This window comes from Micromys minutus (assembly GCF_963924665.1).
Source record: "Micromys minutus genome assembly, chromosome: 3".
Taxonomy (NCBI): Eukaryota; Metazoa; Chordata; class Mammalia; order Rodentia; family Muridae; genus Micromys; species Micromys minutus.
In genome coordinates this window covers 5,129,527-5,147,964 of record NC_137972.1, presented here as the reverse complement: position 1 = coordinate 5,147,964, position 18,438 = coordinate 5,129,527, and the positions used below count along the sequence as shown (strand labels likewise).

The window sequence follows — 18,438 nt, the reverse complement described above, 5'->3', positions numbered from 1 at the left end:
CCATGTAACTGTGGTGTTTGTGATTGCATACCAGGGAATTCAGAAGAAAAACAAGAATCCTGTCCTTCATGAATCTATGCTATATCACATGCCACATTACATCAGCTGGTGAGAAGGCAGTCCTCAGATGTGGGTTTTTGACCTCAGAACTCTGAACCATGAGTCAAACCAAACTTTTGCTCGTCCTGACTTTCCTACTCTGTGATGTTGCATTCATAGTAACTGGGGGTGGGGGGGGTAACTAAAAATGGAGGTAAGAACCAGGAGTAGACCTTTACATAAGCTGGGAGTAGCTCGTTAAAAGACCATCCTTTTCTTATTAAACATTGCATTTAGCTCCTAACACACAGCATGTAGCCAATAAATATTTTTAAATTTATATATTATAAATTAATAATTATTGAGTGCAATAACAAGAGCCAATGGAAAGATGAGACAAGCTGAGAGACTCTTGTAGTTTTACTGAAGGCAGATGGATGCATGGAGGGTTGCATAGAGGGTTGCATGGATAGATGCTTGGAGGGCTGCATGAATAGATGTAAGGAGGGTTGCATGGAAGGTTACATGGAGGGCTGCATGAATAGATGCATGGAGGGTTGCATAGATGGATGCATGGATAGATGCATGGACGAATAAGTAGATGGGTAGGTGGATGATGGGAGGGTGAGCAGATGGAGAGATGGGTATGTGGAAGACAGAGTGGTGTGTGTAGGTAAATGAACATGTATGGGCAGATATGGAGAAGGACACATAGATGCCTTATATGACCTCCACCCTGAGCTTCAGTTCTTCAATTATTTAGCAATTTCTTCATAGTAAACAGTAAAATGCTTCCTTGAATCACTCTTAAAGTTGCCCTTTGCCATGCCAGTTCAGGGTCAGGTGAACCCTAGCCTACTGATTAGGATCAGAATGCGCCTCTACCACATCAGTGGTTCAACTGCCCTTGCCACTCCAGGTTGGAAGTAGAGATCCCCACACTCAAGCCTTTCTGAAAATGTTTTCCCTCACTGATTTAGATGAATTTCTTCCAAACAGTTCCTCTCAAACGTTAGGCCTATGTCTAGCATACTGCAATTCTTTACATCAGCATCTTCCTCTATTTGACCTACTGCAAACTATCTGAAACAAGGTGCCTGGAAACCAAGAATCCAATCTTCCTTCCCTCCCTCCCTCCCTCTCTCCCTCTCCTCCCCATCTCTGTCTTGCTCAGGCTGGCCTCCAACTCTTCAGCCATCCTTTTTTTCAGCCTTCTAAGTACTAGGTTCACAGGATCGAGCCCCTTTCATGCCTAACTAACATTCACTTACAGTTCTGTAGGCTGAGAAGCCTTAGAGCAAAAGCTGACAAGCTCCACAGGTAATGACTTAGATGCTGCTTGCAGAGCAGTTCTCAGTATCCCTATTCCTAAGGGCTTCTCTCTCCTGACCGATTTGTCCTGAATGCCCCAGAGTTCCTAGAAGAATCACCCCAAGAGCTGGGCAGACACAGACACTCAGACTAGAAAAATTCAACTCTTCTCAGCTAGATAGAGAACATGCCAAAGGCAGGGACTACATTTTATGAATCTTTCAATATTCACTTCTAAGCACAGTGCCTGACTCATTTAGCACTTTTAAGAATGAACAAATGGATGCATAATTTACTGAGTTACAAAGCTAGTCAAGTGTCTAACTGGAGATGCTTCCTGGTCAATCAAAAGTTTAGGGTTTAATGAAAGAAATAGATCATAATCAAATAATTTGACAAATAAGTAACAATTGGTTTGATTATACAGTGTTTAATTTAAAGAAATTGTTTTTTAAAATGGCTTCCTATAATAAAAAGAGAAGGTAGTAAAAAAGGGTAGGGGCTGGGGGTGTGACATCATACAGAGAAGGTAAGACATAGTTCCAGGACATAGCTCAGGGCTACAGCATGTCTCTAGGACACATGCATCCTGGGTTTAATTTTCCACACCACAATGAATTCTAAAAAGAGTCTAAAAAAAGATAAATGTTTTGTTACATATTTTCAGGGAACAGATATCTCTTCTGATGATCTGTCTTTTATAGACTTTTTATTTCAAAAGCAATTCATATATGATTAGATAGATATAAAAGTAAATTATATTTAGGCCAGAGAGATGGCTTAGAGTGTAAGAGGAGCTTGCCACAAATTCTGGAAACCGAAGTTTGATTCCTATAATCTACATGACTTAAGAGAGAACCATCTCATGCAAGTTGTGTTCAACACACAGATGCACACGCACGCACGCGCACACATACACACATACACACTAATTTGAAGTAAAATTATGTATCTCTAAAGTGTTAAACTCTTTCTTTGCTAAGTTGTTATTATCTATTCAAGTGCCTTAGTACTGCTGAAGACAACCTGGGAAAACACATCATGTAAAGACAAGATAAATCATCTTTCATCCCCATGATAGCCTTATGCCGGTTTATTATGAAATCCAAGGAGGCTGAATTATAACTCTTCATACCAGCAAGAACAGCCATACTTCATTCTTGATGAATTTACTAGTTTTTTGAAAAGAGGGTTTAAGAGTTATTTTTTTAAGTTTTAGTTCGTTGTGTAGAGGTGCACACAGTAACCACAAAACCCAGAAGAGTGTGCTAGAACTCCTGCAAGTTGAGTTACAGAGGGTGGAGAGCCTCCCTGTGGGTACAGAGAGTCGAACTCAGAAACTCTACAAGAGCATCTCTTGCTCCATGACGCTGAGCAATGATTTCGGCCCCAGAGCACTTAGATATCTAAGGATTCTCCTCAAACAACTTGCTCAACTCAGAACAAAGAAGTAATGAATGTCTTTCTCAATGAAAAAAATTGCTATCATAGCATAATATGATTTTAATTTAAAAAATTTTATGAGGCATGTTAATATATTGTATTAACTCCCATCAAATAGTAAAGAATGAATGCAAATATTCCTAGTGAATTTTATTTGAGAAAGTAAAATATATTGGGCCTTGTTTGGCTCTATAGATATTTTAAAATAAGACATTCTGAGATGATCATTAGCTCTTAACTGCTCTGTCACAGGCTAACATTTTTAACACAGAAGGTTCTTTTAATAAAACAGTTTTATTACTTTTTAATGTGGCATTGCAAATGAAAACTTTATCCTATTTAACAGTTACCTCGATAGCTAGTTTAGAAAGAGATTAATTTATGAGCACTTTAGAAAATAGTTAGAACAGACAGACATCTCTGCATATCAATGATGAAGTAGCTGTTTTACTTCAACTTTTGGGTCAGAATTGGAAAATTCCAGTGTGAATAAAAATCCTGGATTAATCCTCTCAGGCACTTTGCTACCTCTGAAAATGGGATCTTTTAGGAAGGTGCCTTTTTCTTCTGCTTTCTAGCATGACTGCAGAGGCTGTAATTAGAGGCCTGCACAGTAACTCTCATTGAGCTGCCCATTCATTAACTAATTGCTTTTGCATTCAGAACTATACCAGAATATACCTCTAAGTCCCGCTTCTGTGTCTTAATAAGGAATGGAATGTTATGGACAAAATGGACCTAGTAGGATTATAATATTAAGAGGTAGCAATTTAGAAGAAGGGCATTCTTTTAAGTCAATTTAGACACAAATAAATGTGTTTTCTCTTTCATATCCAACTTGTCCTTAGGGTTTATCATTGTAATTAAAGATTTTTATTCTTCTTTAATAGGCATTTTGCTGCTCTGTCTGTCAGAGCAGACATCTCATTTCCTGGACTGTGCTCAGAGTCTGTGGTCTTCAGGTGTCCTGGCTTGCATGGATATGTCCCCAAGAGGCTCATGTGAGTGATTGCCTTCCAGTTTAGAAGGTTGTGGACCCTTTAGGAGAATGCTCTGTCTCCCACAGCTGAAACAATGTGGGTGCTTGCCTCAGGCTTCCATGACCACCCTTATGCAAGATGGAGTGCTGGCTTCCAAACCCTCCCACCTGTAGACTGCCTCATGTCATCCCTTGGTCACAGTAGTGAGAAATGTAACTGGGGCAGCAGGAAAGAAAGCAGCTAGTGGGAAATATATGGCATGTTTCAGACACCTGGGGGTGACGGCACAGAACCCCACACTTCTAAAGGAAGCACATAGCATAGCCATCCTCAGAGGTTGGAAATAAGGTGCCAGTAATGGATGTATTCAACTGGGCTATGACTTAGTGACAGGCTTTTAACTCTTCCTCCTTCCTTATTTTCAAAATTGTATCACTCACCTAATACCCAATTGTGATGTGACAATGATTTGTCTTCTTCAGAAATAGTTATACTGAGTCAGTTAAAAAATATCAATTATCCCATGAAGTGTCTGGAACTGTTCCTGTGGCTGGCTGGATGTTCAAAGAGGGAAAGCACAAAGGGAAGGATTGACCTTCTGAGCTACTGAGAAAGGATGATGTCATAAAAACATAGGTATGGTACCTGTAAGATGATGTCTTTGTGCAGGAGGGGTGGGTACAAGATAAAAGGAGGCCTGTCATTAGACTAGAAGGCAGGAACAAAGTTTTAGAAAGAGAGGAAGGAGTTAAGAGTGAGGAGGAGGAGCTGGGAGCAGCATGGAGGCAGATTCTTCTCTGTGCCCAGATAGAGGTTGATATGAATATTTTATAAGGGATGGGTGTGTGCAGGATTTTGTGCTGTCTAGATGGAAAATTTACATCACATCAATTACATCAGAAGTTATTGTGTTGTGTTTTCCTTAATGTGGCAACTTAACTGAGTTCAAGAGAAGGAGCAATGATGGGGCATGCCAAGCCCGCCACAGAATTGGGATGTGTGTGCCTGGTGTGGGAACAACCCACCAAGGGAATTGTGAGTGAAAGTGATGTGGTGAGGTGCCGCACTAGAATGGCTCTTGGACAACGCATGTCAGAGGGTACCCTGAAAGCCAGTGTGGAGCCACTGAGATAAATTAGTGCAAGTTCTGTATGGCCCTATGGAGCTAGAATTAGCATGGAAGTGACCGCCAGGGTCAGAGAGAGCCAAGAGGAGCTCAGAGTGGTACAGGAACTGGCCACATGGCAAATTTTAAAATATTTTCTGTAACAGGTACCCACCAACAGAAATGATTACAAAACTACCCCCAGCATTTGTAAGTGCCCCCCCCCCCCACTTCTTCAAGGATCAGGCTCAAGACTAGATGAGGCTTCTCTGGACTGAGGAAAGTAACAGAGATTGCAATTGTGGGAGAATGCTGATAAGAAATGTTCCCTTCTTTTGAAGCCTACCTCTTTCTAAGATATAAATTTATTTCTATTTACATGTCTGGGTGAGCACATGCCACACGCATACAGGTACCCACAAAGGACAGAAGACTTCTCAGATCTCCTGGAGATAAAGTGACAGGTGGTTGTCAGTCACCCAACCTGTCACCCAACCTGAGTGCTGAGAATCAGCTCGGGTCCCCGGGGTGAGCAGCAAATGATTTCAGTCCCTGGTTTGATGCACCCTCAACCTTTGCTGGGATTTTTTTTTTTTTATTACTACCAACTTTGGGATGTTTCCTGTTAGCATTTTCCACGTCTGTTTCCACTTGTCTGTTTATTAGGCTCCCGTTGGAAACAATTACATGATTTTTTTTTTTGAAGGAACTGTACTTAGTCACTCTTGGCTCTGTGAAACTAGAGACGGAGAGATTCAATCGCGTGCTCTTTTTGCATTTTAGTACATCGATTAATTTTTCAGAAGTGTGCTAAATAAAATAGCAATATAGTGATTGCAATACTTAATTGCCTCATGAGATTAGCTTAAGTAAATAGAGGTTGATAAGCCAAGCTTAATAAACTTGAAATGTGCTGTATTTACTCTGCATCTGTTTTCTGAATGGTGTTCCCTCTTTCTATAAGAAAGGAGACTCTCAGTTAATTAGTTCCTCATATACCACAATAAAATTAATGCTTAGGAATTAAATGGCATCGACTTCCTCAGGCAAACTTGTTGACATGTTCCTGTTTCTAGTTAATGCCACATGTGTCATTGCCTGACAGGAGACCTTGTGGGTTCCACTGTGTATCTCTGGTGCACAGGGTCTGTGATCTGACATTTAGAAGACCACATGCTAATTTCTGATTTAACAGAGTCCACGGTATTAGCTGACACACAGGTCATAGGCAATGAGTGTCCAGCAGTCACCAAAGCATAAGCCAAAACCCATCATTGTGGTACACATTTATTAAACCAACGGAGGAAAGCCAGGTGTGGGCCATTGCAGACTGCAGGCTCCAAGTCAATAGGTAGAGGAAGGGATATCTGATTGAATCTTCAGGTTTTGTTCCACACTGTGTTTAAATTATTGGGATTAATTTTCTCCAGACCCCTAATTCTCTCCCTTCCTCAAATTTTATAAGCTAAAGCCTTTGAGGACGGCTGGTTTAGCTGCTGAGTCTGGAAGTATATTCCTATAAAGAATCCCTTTGAGTTGGCCATGGCAAATAAGTCTCTATTGGAGAAAGAGCCTATAATGTCAGGGAAAGTTTGTCACACAGGCAAAAACAGAGCCAGGGAGGGAGATCTCACTTTCATCTGCACACAAGAGGCAGAGAGAGCAGGATGGATGGATGGATGGATGGATGGATGGATGGATGGATGGATGGATGGATAGATAGATAGATAGATAGATAGATAGATAGATAGATAGATAGATAGATTAGACAGACAGACAGACAGACGGGAGGTAGTGGGGTAACATAAATTCTCAAAATCTACCCATACTGATGTAGTTACTCCAGCAATAATCTGCTTTATAAAGGTTCCAAAACTGCCTTAAACAGCGCCACCAACTGGAGACTAGCTATTTAAATGTGTGAGTCTATGTGGGGCATTACTCTTTGCACTCCCAGACTTGCTGGAGGAGGAGCAGAACATCAGATTTTGAACCTGATTCCACCTCCAAGCTCTGCCATTCCCAGTACCTGTTAATTTGCTTTTGCCAATGTGGGACTGGGAAAATTTCACAAAACCAACACAGTGGAGAACTTTCAATTATATACAGGGAGGAATCAACTGTTACAGATCTATGAATTGATTATCTTCACAACAGTACACATGGTTCTGTAAATTATGTGGGAATAGGTTTTGTTATTTTATGTTCATGACAGCTTCCTGGTTTTAAAAAAAATAAACTCTGTAGTAACAGAGTTAAAACAAGAAGAGGAGGAAGAGGAAGGAAGAAGAGGAGAAGAAAGAAGAAGAAGAAGAAGAAGAAGAAGAAGAAGAAGAAGAAGAAGAAGAAGAAGAAGAAGAAGAAGAAGAAGAAGAAGAAGAAGAAGAAGAAGAAGAAGAAAATAAGGACAAGGACAAGAACAAGAAAAACAAGTGCAAGAAGAACAAGAAAAAGAAGCAGCGGCAGCAGTAACACTACATACACTAGGCAAAAATCCCCAAGACCTTCCTAAGTTAAGACACTTTCAAAGCCATACTTATGTGATGCCACCTTTAAGAAAGATGATAATCCAACCACTTCTTCTTAGAACATAGAAAAGTCCAACAATTAAATATGGACCTGTGCAAAGTACCAAATAGATGCCTTTATAACCAACATGCCCCTGGGAGTTAACCAAGATCACCCTCAGGCCCATGGCACAAGATGTTTGGTTCCTGTCTCTACAGCAAGGTGACTCTGTGTCAATGGTCATATGACACACTTTATTCTGCACCCTGTGCTAAGTGATCAAGCCAGCTCTTTTCCAACCCATTTTTATAGTGTGCATAAAAACTTCTTTTATTGAATTTTGACTTTTCTTAAGATTTTATTATTTCCATATAAAATGTCCCTTTGTCAAAATTTCCAATGCTTGTGACTTTTAGAATTAGAGGATTGGAAATTTTGTGCCCAAATAGAGAAAAGAACAGAGGGTTGTGGCTACCAATCATTGAGTCATCTACTCTTCCCAATTCTGTTTCTAAACTAAACGCTGTAGAGAATCAGGGGTTTCTTGAAAATCACCAGCTGGAAACTGTGTACAGAGGGAAGAGGGCCCAGAGAAAGAAAACTGAAGAGCAAGCTTCAACCCTTCCACTAGCCAAGGTCTCTAAAATTTGCTCCAAGTTGAACATGTTTGGTGTACACCAATATATGCACACAACAAATTTATCTCATCCTTTTAAGGTAGGATTGGGTTTTATAAGATAAACAACCACAGGTGATGTGTATTTCTACAAACACGAAGTACTTTTGCAGGTACCAAAGCTACTCAAACCTTTATTTGAAGGTAGGTGCCTGGTAGAAGTCTCAGAGCTCATGAGTGAAAGTTTTTCCTCAACGTTGGTGCTCCTCTCTGAAGACTATGTGTATACACTCATGAGACCCTTGGAGTGATTGAACTAAATTGTGAGTGTACCCACTTGGTTTAGAATTCAGAACTAACATTCCAGAATTATTTAATGATTACATTCTGCATCCAATGAGCTAGTCCTGTCAGATATACATTAGTCTTGAAACTGTAAATTATGTGATATAAACTTATGTTCCACACTGTAGCTTGCTTAAGAGTTTAGAAAGTACTAACAGGTCATTTCCTTTCCAAAAGTGAATTGGATAACCTACCTGTGGGTTGATGTCTACATGCAGGTGAGGTCGAGCACAAGATAAGGCAAGGCCTGTGATTGGGCAGTGAAAAAGAAAGGTGGGCACAAAGTTTTTGGGAGGCAGGAGAGATAGGGGAAGAAAGGAGAGGAAGAGAAAATAGAGGGGGAGAAGAATGACCCAGTCTCATGTGGCTTTAAATAGCCCCATGTAGCTATGAACATCTTATAAGGAATGGGAGATCACAGGACAATTCATCTTATCTAGGTGGGCAGTTTATACCACTATCAATTGGCTCTGAGTTTATTGTGTGGACATTTTGAGGGTGAGAATTTACTGATATAAATACTGATTGATAAAGTACAAGCCTCTAGAGTTTTGATTTTACCGGGTTACTGGGAACTGTGACTATAACCACAGGGAACAGATGCTACACTGCATGGGGCCAGCCATGGAGGTGGACAGACCACTGGGGACAGAGAGTAGCTGGTGGTAGAGTTGAATGGTGCTTTTTATTTTTATTTTTTTAAATATTTACTGCTACACCTACCCAGACTGTTTTCAGATGACCCTATCAAATTCAAGCCTCCTCTCTCTCACAAAGCTTGGCTTTACTAATTCACGTTTATTACTGGACAAATACTGAGGCTGATACCTCAAATCCCAAGATGCCACAGGGCAGAGGCAGAAAGACTGGGCTGCAGAGGGAGGCTGGGTCTCTGATCAACAACTAAACAAACGCCACTGTGTCCCCAACAGAGGTTCACAAGTACTTTCTGAGGTCTTAAGAAATGGGGAAGAAAGTGAAAGCAAAGCGCGGGCTCACAGGCTGTGTCTGGGTTCAGTCATGTGCCCAAACAGAATGCCGGACTTTGTTATCTACACTCTCACGGCTGTGAACTGACAGGTAGACTGGTGGGTGAGCCTGACAGACAGCACCCTCACTGCTCCCCTTCTGTGCAGCGTGTTTTGAGGTCTCTGGCTGCTAACTTCTGCTGCTATCTCCCTGCGCTGTGCCTCCTTGTAGCGGGAGCTGTGCGACAATTTCTTTTGTCCACTCCATGGCAGGAAACATTTTTTATCATTATTTTCAAAATGGGATCATCACCTCCACTGATACCTGTATTCTCCAAGGAGCCTCTTTTTTTTTTTTTTCCCTGAAAATAAGATTTGTTAACTCAGACTGCAGTGGACAGATTCCTCAGCCGCCGGTGCCTACTTGAACATTTTCGCTCCTGAACAAATCTTAGCAAATCTTAGCTTGGTGCTTCACAAGCTGATGCAAAGATTCTGGTTTTGGATCCACACAGTATGTGGGCTGGACAGTATTTGTCAGTGAGAACTACATCATAACTCAAAGTGACTTCCGTATACTGACATCAGGTTGTCAGCCACGGGGAAATTGGGTGAGCAGTCACACTGAAGATGGGGTGGTAGGCTTTATTTGGCTCCCCACTTTCTTTTCTTGCCATGTGATCAGTGGAGAAGCAGTCTGTAGAGTTTTTCTCATGCCCACCCAGCCACCCTTTGAGGCTTGTCCCCAAGAGACTGGACATCAACCAGTGCAGCTGCTTTTCTTCACAACCCACGTCTGCTAGGTTCTAGAGTCTGGCAAGGTGCCAAGCTGACGTTGGCCCGCAGAAGGAAAAAGCTTGATGCTATTTTATTTCCAAGGTAACTGAAGAAGTTGTACAGTTTATAACTTTAAGCAGGAAAGACATGAATTTCAAACAGTTAGAATACCAACTGTTTTTCACAACAGTAAAACCTGGTTTGGTCCATGACACATTGAACGTGGCAGCTGCCGAAGGGGAGCGAGGAGCCCTGTGTTCCTGACCGTGTCTGGCTCTATAGGTGAGGTAACGCTCACTCTCCTCTGCAGAGCATTTGCTAATGGAACTTGTACTTTTGCTTAAAAATACACTTCCTTCTCTTTGGGAAGAGAAAATGGTGCTACGCACACACCCTGCCATGCAGTCTGAGGCCAAGGATGATTTGGTTAAGCAGTGGCCTCTTGTTGCTTTAGTAAGCTCGATTACTACAAACAAGCAAGTGAACAAACAGAAGAAGAGCCCACAGTCACATTGGCTGTGTGTGTTTCGAGTGAGGAGCAGTTTTGTTTGTTTGTTTGTATGTTTTGCACAAACAGAAAGGAAGCCTAAGACCCTCTATGCTTACACAGAGCTGGGAGTAACAACAGAATGTAGAATTCTATCCTTAGAATGGAAACCATTCTGAGAGTTTTAAATCCTTAGAATGCAGACTTTAATTATCCTTTAAAAAAAGAATTCTATGTGTCTAGACTAAGTGATGATCTATAAAGTTTGAACTGCGTAACTGTATTCTGAAATGGGCAAGTCAAGGGTCCAGAATGGAGAGAAAATATGTTGACTCGTTAGGAAACACAGGAAAACCAAGTGGAGAGCAATATAGGCTAAACCAGTAAAAAAAAAAAAAAAAAAAAAAAAAACTACACAGAGGAGAAAATGGCAGCCTGGGTCTTTACAGTCCTGAGTTTTGAACTGTGATTTGCTTGAGGATCTCTGCACAACTCAACTAGAAACTAATTCTAATTTTTCTGCTAGGTGATGGTTTGCATTTTTACACCTGTGATTTTTTTTTAACACTTATTTCTAGCCTTTTAAACCTTTAAATTATATCGAGCAGCTAGGAATTCATAAATGACACCAAGGGACCAGAGGGAGAGTTGTCCACTACAGGTCAAAGATTGGACTCTTCACGTGAGCTGGAGCGGGTTCAAGATACCAGGAAAACTAATGAATGCTGCACGAGGCAACTTAAGAGAGGGAGGGCAGTTTCTGGTTCACACTGTGAAGGGCTGCCATCTATCGAGGCAGGGGTGTGAGGCTGGCTTCCGAAACTTCCACAGTTAGAAACCAAAGAGGAAATAGAGACCAGGTGGGGCAGTAGACCCTCCAAGGCTCACCGGCGACCATTCACATCCTCCAGAAGATGTGTCTTACAAGTTCCACAACTTTCTCAAACACCATCACCATGGGCCACTCGGGGGTTGGGGAGGGGCACTGCCCACAATTCACAAGTCTATAAAGGTCATTTACATCCCAACTACAATGCGCTACTAACATAAGGAATACAGGAAGATCCCATTCTCTGTAGGGAATTAGACAATGCAAAACTATAGGAAAACAGTTCTTTAAAAAGTGAACCCTGATGTTATATTCGTATGTTAGCAGAACACTGGGACTGGAAGGCATGAAGGGAGGTGTAAGGTACAAGTGCTGGTTTTGGGGTCACAGACATGAGATGCATGCTTACCTAGTCTAACCGTTCCTGCACCACTGCAGTGCTTTATCTCCCGCTCAGTGAGTGAACGCATATCCCGGTGTGGCAGTTCCGGTTAAATACTCCAACTGAAAGCCATGCCCTCCACCCGCTCCGGAATCAAAAAGCTCAGAGTACTTACTGCACCCAGCCTTGTAGCTGAAACCGGGAGGAAGGAGGAATCCTTGTTGGGCAGCTGCTGCGAGGGTCCGCTGATCAGGAGGGAACACGGGGATCATCAACGGTGGTAGCTGACCCTGAACCTGCTGAACGTGAGAGAGCGAATCAAAGAGAAGCAGTCTTGGTGTCCCCCTAGTTTCACCGAAGCCCTGTGCCACTAGGAGAGAAAGTCATGTGTCTAGATTCAATTCTCCCCGCACCCTACTTGTCAGAATGGCTATCGCCAAGAATTTGGACCTGAAAGATGCTCATGCTTCCTGCCGCAGGGATGCTTGCCTCCCACTCTTGTAGCCTCAGTCACGGCAGCCAAGGCATGAGATGAGCCTCGGCATCTGCCCGCAGGTGAATCGATCAAAAAGGGCAGGGCATACACACGCACTAAATAGTCTTAGTCATAATAAAGCAGGTAATTCTGTCGCTCGGGGGAGGGTGTAAACTGAAGGGCACCACACCGAGAAGGTCCTACTCTGAAAGACCAATATTGCATGTCTACTTTCGTTTGGGGACTCGATTTTATAGAGGTGTATAGAATCACTTCTTTCTCTATATGCATACACACACGCATGCATGCACACACATATTCGTATGTATGGACATGAAACTGGAAGTGTGAGAGCTTGGGGAAATAAGGATGTTACTTGGATATAACCCACGTGAAAGAAAGAACCTTTATGAATGCTATCACTCTGCGCAATGAACATATCTTAAAAGCAAAGGTAAAACCAGTTGCTGATATGAAATTTGTTCAGTTATTTGGTTTTAAGGGCATGCCTTGGGACTACCTCAGAGGGAACAGCTAGAAGGCCTCATCCTTTCCCAAGGATAACTGACTTCAGCATCCAACAAAGTGAGTGCATTTGGTACCAAGCCTCCTGGTGAAAACGCCACACTCTTGCCTTTTAGCATTGAGATATTGTTTAAAGAGTCACCACCTCCCAGAAAGGAGGAAACCATCCTTGATAAACCACACCTGCAAGTGTTAATTCTATGTGTGTCTGTAATGTATGTGTGTGTTCATGCGTGTGTGCACACACGAGGGTACATACGAATGCATCTGGCTTTGTGTTGCACGTGGAGGCCAGTGGCTGGCGTAGGGTGTGGCCTTCATTAGTTTGTACTGTGTTCTTTGGAGGCGGCCTCTCTCAGCAAACACGAGCTCATCCCTGGCCTGACTGGCTGGGGAGTGAGCTGCAGGGATGTGCCCATTTTTCCTGCCCCAGTGCTGGGATTACAGACAAGCATCTGCCTGGGATCTGCATGCCGGTCCCATGCATGATCCTTTAGCAATGATGTCACACGGGCCATCTCCTTAGCCTCCTCATTCTCTCTTACAGAACTCAAGCCGAATCTCTATCATCTACCTGGGAGTTACTATTATTTGGAGATCAATTCTTTTGTTCACAAATAACATTGGAAATTTTACAATATTATCAATAGCCTTGAAGAGAACATAGGGCAAAAACCCTGCTCTTTGCCTCTCATTTGAGGAGATGCAGTTGACAGCAAAGTGCTTCATGTGGCTGGTTTGCCAGACTACGCAGCTCTCTGATGAAATCAGTCACACCTCTCCTGGGAAAGCATAGTCTTGTTTCAGTTGTCATCTCTCATCTGGACTCCAGGTTTCTAATACTCCTCTTATCATGTGAAACCCACATTAGTTAATAAATAACGAACTATCAAAACAGAATCGCTGGGCAAGGTGATGGCTAAGTCAGTGAAATGCTGACTCGCTATCGACAGGGCCTGAGTCTGGTTCCGAGAATCCATGTGAGCAAAGACAATGGGCTGATGTGGTGGTGTATGCCAGGGAGGCAGAGGCAGAGAGGTGAACATATATACACATACTAAATTAAAAACATTTTAGAAAATACAATCTAGCCTAACTAATTCTACAAATATGTCATGTTATTATCTGATGCAGAAGTTAGTAACTGATATAAGTAGCATTATTGTTTTTCAAATAAATATTTTGGTGAGCTCTCCCAGGTGAGTAGATCTGTTGGTCAGTGTCTATCCCTGGGGATATGGTTACTGATTTAGGATCATGTTAAAAGTCATATACCTGACACTGTGTTTTTTCACAAATCTTTCCGTGCAATACCTAATTCAGCAATGTAGAAAATATTTAATAACTACCAACTATGTGTGTGCAGTTGAGCTCGGTAGTCAGAATACAATCATCAAGGAAACCAAGATCCCATGATCTCTGTGGCACACCTCAGTCTGCATCTCACTGCTGTTCACAATCCCTAGAAATCCTAAGACGCTCATACTTCTCATCAGTTCTTGGTTTAAAAGCTCACCTCTAGCTTCTTCTTTGTTTCATTTGCCACAATAAACCTCTGGGATTAACTCTCCAAGACTGGCTGGTTCAGGATGGGGGAAGGGATGAATGAGTGAGAAGAAAGCTAAAAGAGGAAGGGAAAGGGAGGGAGAGAAAAGGAGGGAGAGAGAAGGACATAGAGAATAGAAAAGGGACAGAGGGAGAAGGAAAGAAGGAGAGAGAATGAGGGAGAGAGAGACAAGGAGAGAGAGGGACGGAAGAGATATAGGAAAATGTGAAGAAGTCCTGTTTTAGTAATGGCTGCTAGTTACAAACTATGCCTTTTGCCAAGTTGTTCTAAATCTCTCTGCTACACATAACACTGGAAGCAGAGGTTCTAGAATGAGAAAATACTACTTCAAGACAAAGACTGAAGCTTGGATGATTGTGGTCTATAGTTCTCAGACAGACTGGTAGAAGGTAAATGCTTATGGAAATACCACTGGTTAAGAGTCAAAGGTTAGAGTACTCAACCAACAGTACAAATGTAGGACTTGTAGACTAAATCATGAAGCAAACAGACTCCAAACAGATAGCATGTGATAGTTCAGGATGCTATGAGGAAGCAGATGAGAATAAGAGGCAAAGAGACAGATGACTGACCAGCCACACTGGTTATGGACAATGGCTAGCTACCAGACAGTCTTTACATTCCACACAACGCATTTTACCAGTCGCTTTACACAATCCAGCTTATTTCTAAGAAAGAGTGGGTTACAACATATATCATAAATTTAATAATATCACTTAAAAGGAAGAATACTTGAATTAAACATACAGCAAGGCCATGAGGAGCAGCCACCTCTCAGGTTGTTATGATGTAATCAAAATGATGCTCAGACTGACAGTGATCATGGATCTGGTTTTAATATAGCAACTATCAGACTTATAAGTTCCAGAGTCCTGTGACAAGCCTTGAGAAAGCCCAACATGAGACTCTTGTCCATGTTCAGTCTCAAAGGTTGACAATCATCCCACAGCCTTGCTCAAAGCACTCTTGATGATATTGTATACCCAAGCTTAAGGAGAAAACTGCATTGAGACAACGTCCCAACATAGAGCCCTGGAGAGATTTAAACTCCCAAAGAGCCGCCTTCTTCAGCATCCCAGGTCCTGGGATTTCAGGCTTTGGACAACCCCAGCAGAACTGTTTTTAAGAATTCTTCATCACTGCCAACAACTCTTTGGGTCTTGTCCAAAGAACCTTTAGATATGTCAGCATTGGGAAGGGAAGGTCCTAGCCAAGGCAATAACAGGCACTAAGTTATGCCCCTTATAAAATTCCTAAGTGATTCTCGGGTATATAATTCCATTTGGTTGCCATGTTTATCCCCCAAGGCTCAGCTCTGCACTGCATTTATCCCTCTAGCTTTTTATCTTTGGATGGCTTGCTTTCATTCTAGTGACCAATGGCCAAGCCTTTTAGTATGACTTTTCCTTTCTCCCTAGCTCCTTTTCCAGACAGTTCTGCCACCTTCCTTTGCACACCCTTTACTCCTGACCCAGCGGGTCTTCAGAACATGTTTGCAGGCTTCGTCTCTGCTTGACCACAGCAGAATGCACTCAGCAGCACGATCTCATGCTCGACTAATCAATCCCCTCCATGTTTCTTTATGGCAAAGCTGTACTCATTCTTCAGGTAATTTCGAGACTTACACAACGTCTCTGATTTACCAGGTGCTTAGTGCATCCAGCTGTAGAGCAGATACAACTACTGCCTTTCATAATTTAAGAAGCCAACACTAGAGAAAGGTAACAGGACACTTCCAGTCTTGAATGATTTTTAATCAGATTGTTTCCCCTGTGAACTTTATTTATTTAGGAAAAACAAAGCTCAACTTCGTTCTCTCTGTGTTTGGACCCCACAGCTTGGGCTCTTATATGGAGAACTCATGAGCCAGCAGGTTGGATGAACTGGGAGTTCCCTCAATGAAGCACCTGCAATCTATCAACTGCAAAGTCTACAAAAATGCTTCGGAGACCTAGCTTATCTACTGACCCGGAAGGACTCCAATTATCAGAGAAGTGGAGCAGAGAATGCTCCAGGGGGTTTGTGTTCTTACTCATATGGAAGGACGACGTGGGTTCATATGTTACATCTTCGGAGGAGGTAGAAGGTAACACAGAAATGTCAGGCATACATTACGCACTGGTGCTGTAGGTGGCCAACCTATCATGCTCTACTGTGTTGTCTTAGTTACTGGTTATCCCGGTGTTACTATTTTCTTTTGCAAATATTCTCTGGGTTTTTCCTGCTCTCAGTTTTAGGAGAGGACGCGGATACTGGAGCTGCCAGGCTTTTCACTCATCTCTTGACCATGTACCAGCTCTAGTGTTTCCCTGTGGGTTCCAAGTTCATGTCTCCCTCTCTTGCTGTATCTCACGTTGGTCTCAAACACAGGTCCATCTTGCTTCTTCTTTCAAGTATTCAGGATCCAGGTGAGCATCACCACTGTTTTTATATAGAGATTTTTTTTCTCAGTGATATTACTTAATGGTGGTTTTTACTATGGGATAAATGTGAATGAAAGTATTATTCGATAAGGTTGTTTATTTAATTTGGTAAGAGTTGTAATATTACAAGGGACAAGGTAAAATTCCTCAGGGATTTTTTTTACCAAATGTGTATATTTGAAACTTTTATTTTATTATGGGTAATTATTGAGTATATCTTGTTTTATCTTTAAATTTCTAGTGTCTAAATATTTTTAAAATGACAAGTGAGAAACGACATCCTTTAAAGAGAGGAGGAACCTGGGGTCTCTCTTATCTGAGAAACAGTCATCACACTGACAAGAAAATCAGACCTACTTTGGACAAATAAATTGTTCCTAGTACTGTATTTTTTTAAGGCTAAGCTAAGGCCAACAGAACAAAAAGGAAAGGCTAAACAAAACATATCAGACCAATTTTACGGTTTCAACAGTGAGTTTTCTTTAGATCATTAAGGGCAGCCTGAAGAAGATGGGGTTGTTTATATTCCCAACGAGGCTCCCAGCAAATGCACAATACCGCAGTGTATGGTAGGTCTACACATGAAGCTGAAGCACATTTACACACACACACTTTATCTCCACAACTCAAATTCTTCTGCTGAAAAATGTGCCCTCTGATGAAAATTGCTCATACTCTCAAGTCAAGAGCAGAGGGACTTCTGTGGTCATGCAGAGTATGGGGAACAGGAAACAGTTCGGCTGGTAATTTTCTTGTTTGCAATGTTTCCAAGGGTACTTGAAGTTGCTGAGGATTTCCCCCAAGCACGAGGGGCCCACAGTGTGCATTGTGGAGAAGGTGGATGGGCTTCTGGGTACAAGAGCTGTGGTGGTCAATGAATGTTAAAGGGGAAACACACCTAAGATAAAACTGTACAAAGGTGTACTTGAGATGTGACACCTGTGTTTGATGGGTGGGAGGGTGATGTGGGAAGGGGCTCATCACCTGAGTAATGACTTAGTGTTCAGTAATTTGATGGGCAAGCAGTTCTGCGCATCTAACTCTTCGAAGGAGTGAGGAGCTGTATGCTAGCTATACCATTCAGCTGATCGCTACTAAAACTCTGTATCCACTTTGGAGAGAGGAGCACACGTGGGTGAAAAAGCTCCAGGCTCTCTGGACACATTCTAAAATGAACTAGTCATACTGGACACATTCTAAAAAGAACTAGTCTTCTATAGTTGCTACTTTTGAAGATTTAAGTTAAATCACTACTAAATTCAGTTTATTACTTAATGCATGAAATTTCTTCTAAACTCTTAATTAAGTTTTAGAAATGTGTGACATTTTTAATTAAATTTCAATAAACTACTTTTGTCACAAAATTTGGGTCCCTTTTCTTAATAGGGGGCATGTTATTCACAAGTTGGAATATGTCATAACAAATTTACACAGCTACATTCTGACTCTAAGACTTCGAAATGCATCTCGTTTCTTAACACCTTCTATTCTTCTACCAGAAGATGCTGCAAATATTCAGGCCCTCCAAAAACGTGTGACCCCGCCCCAATTAACTGCACTGACACATTTATAAGGAAAAATATCAAATAATTATTCATTTTAGCATCTCGTATTTAATACATTCTATTGTACAACTTTTTGGCTCCATCTTGAGTAGA

The 18,438-nt window shown here is 41.8% G+C and overlaps 1 protein-coding gene across 6 annotated transcripts in view; it reads right to left on the bottom strand.

The window, feature by feature from the left end:
• The window catches only part of SOX5 (SRY-box transcription factor 5), a gene marked incomplete at both ends in the record, with an annotated part of 351,905 nt that overhangs the window by 105,182 nt on the left and 228,285 nt on the right, over window positions 1–18,438 (bottom strand). For 4 of the 6 annotated variants that reach the window (XM_080914281.1, XM_080914282.1, XM_080914284.1 and 1 more), the window contains one exon: window positions 11,966–12,086. In XM_080914281.1, coding sequence (XP_080770407.1) covers window positions 11,966–12,086 — 121 coding nt within the window. Of the gene's footprint in view, window positions 1–11,965; window positions 12,090–18,438 lie in introns of all 6 variants that reach the window. The other 2 variants (XM_080914286.1, XM_080914283.1) reach the window with 1 other exon arrangement.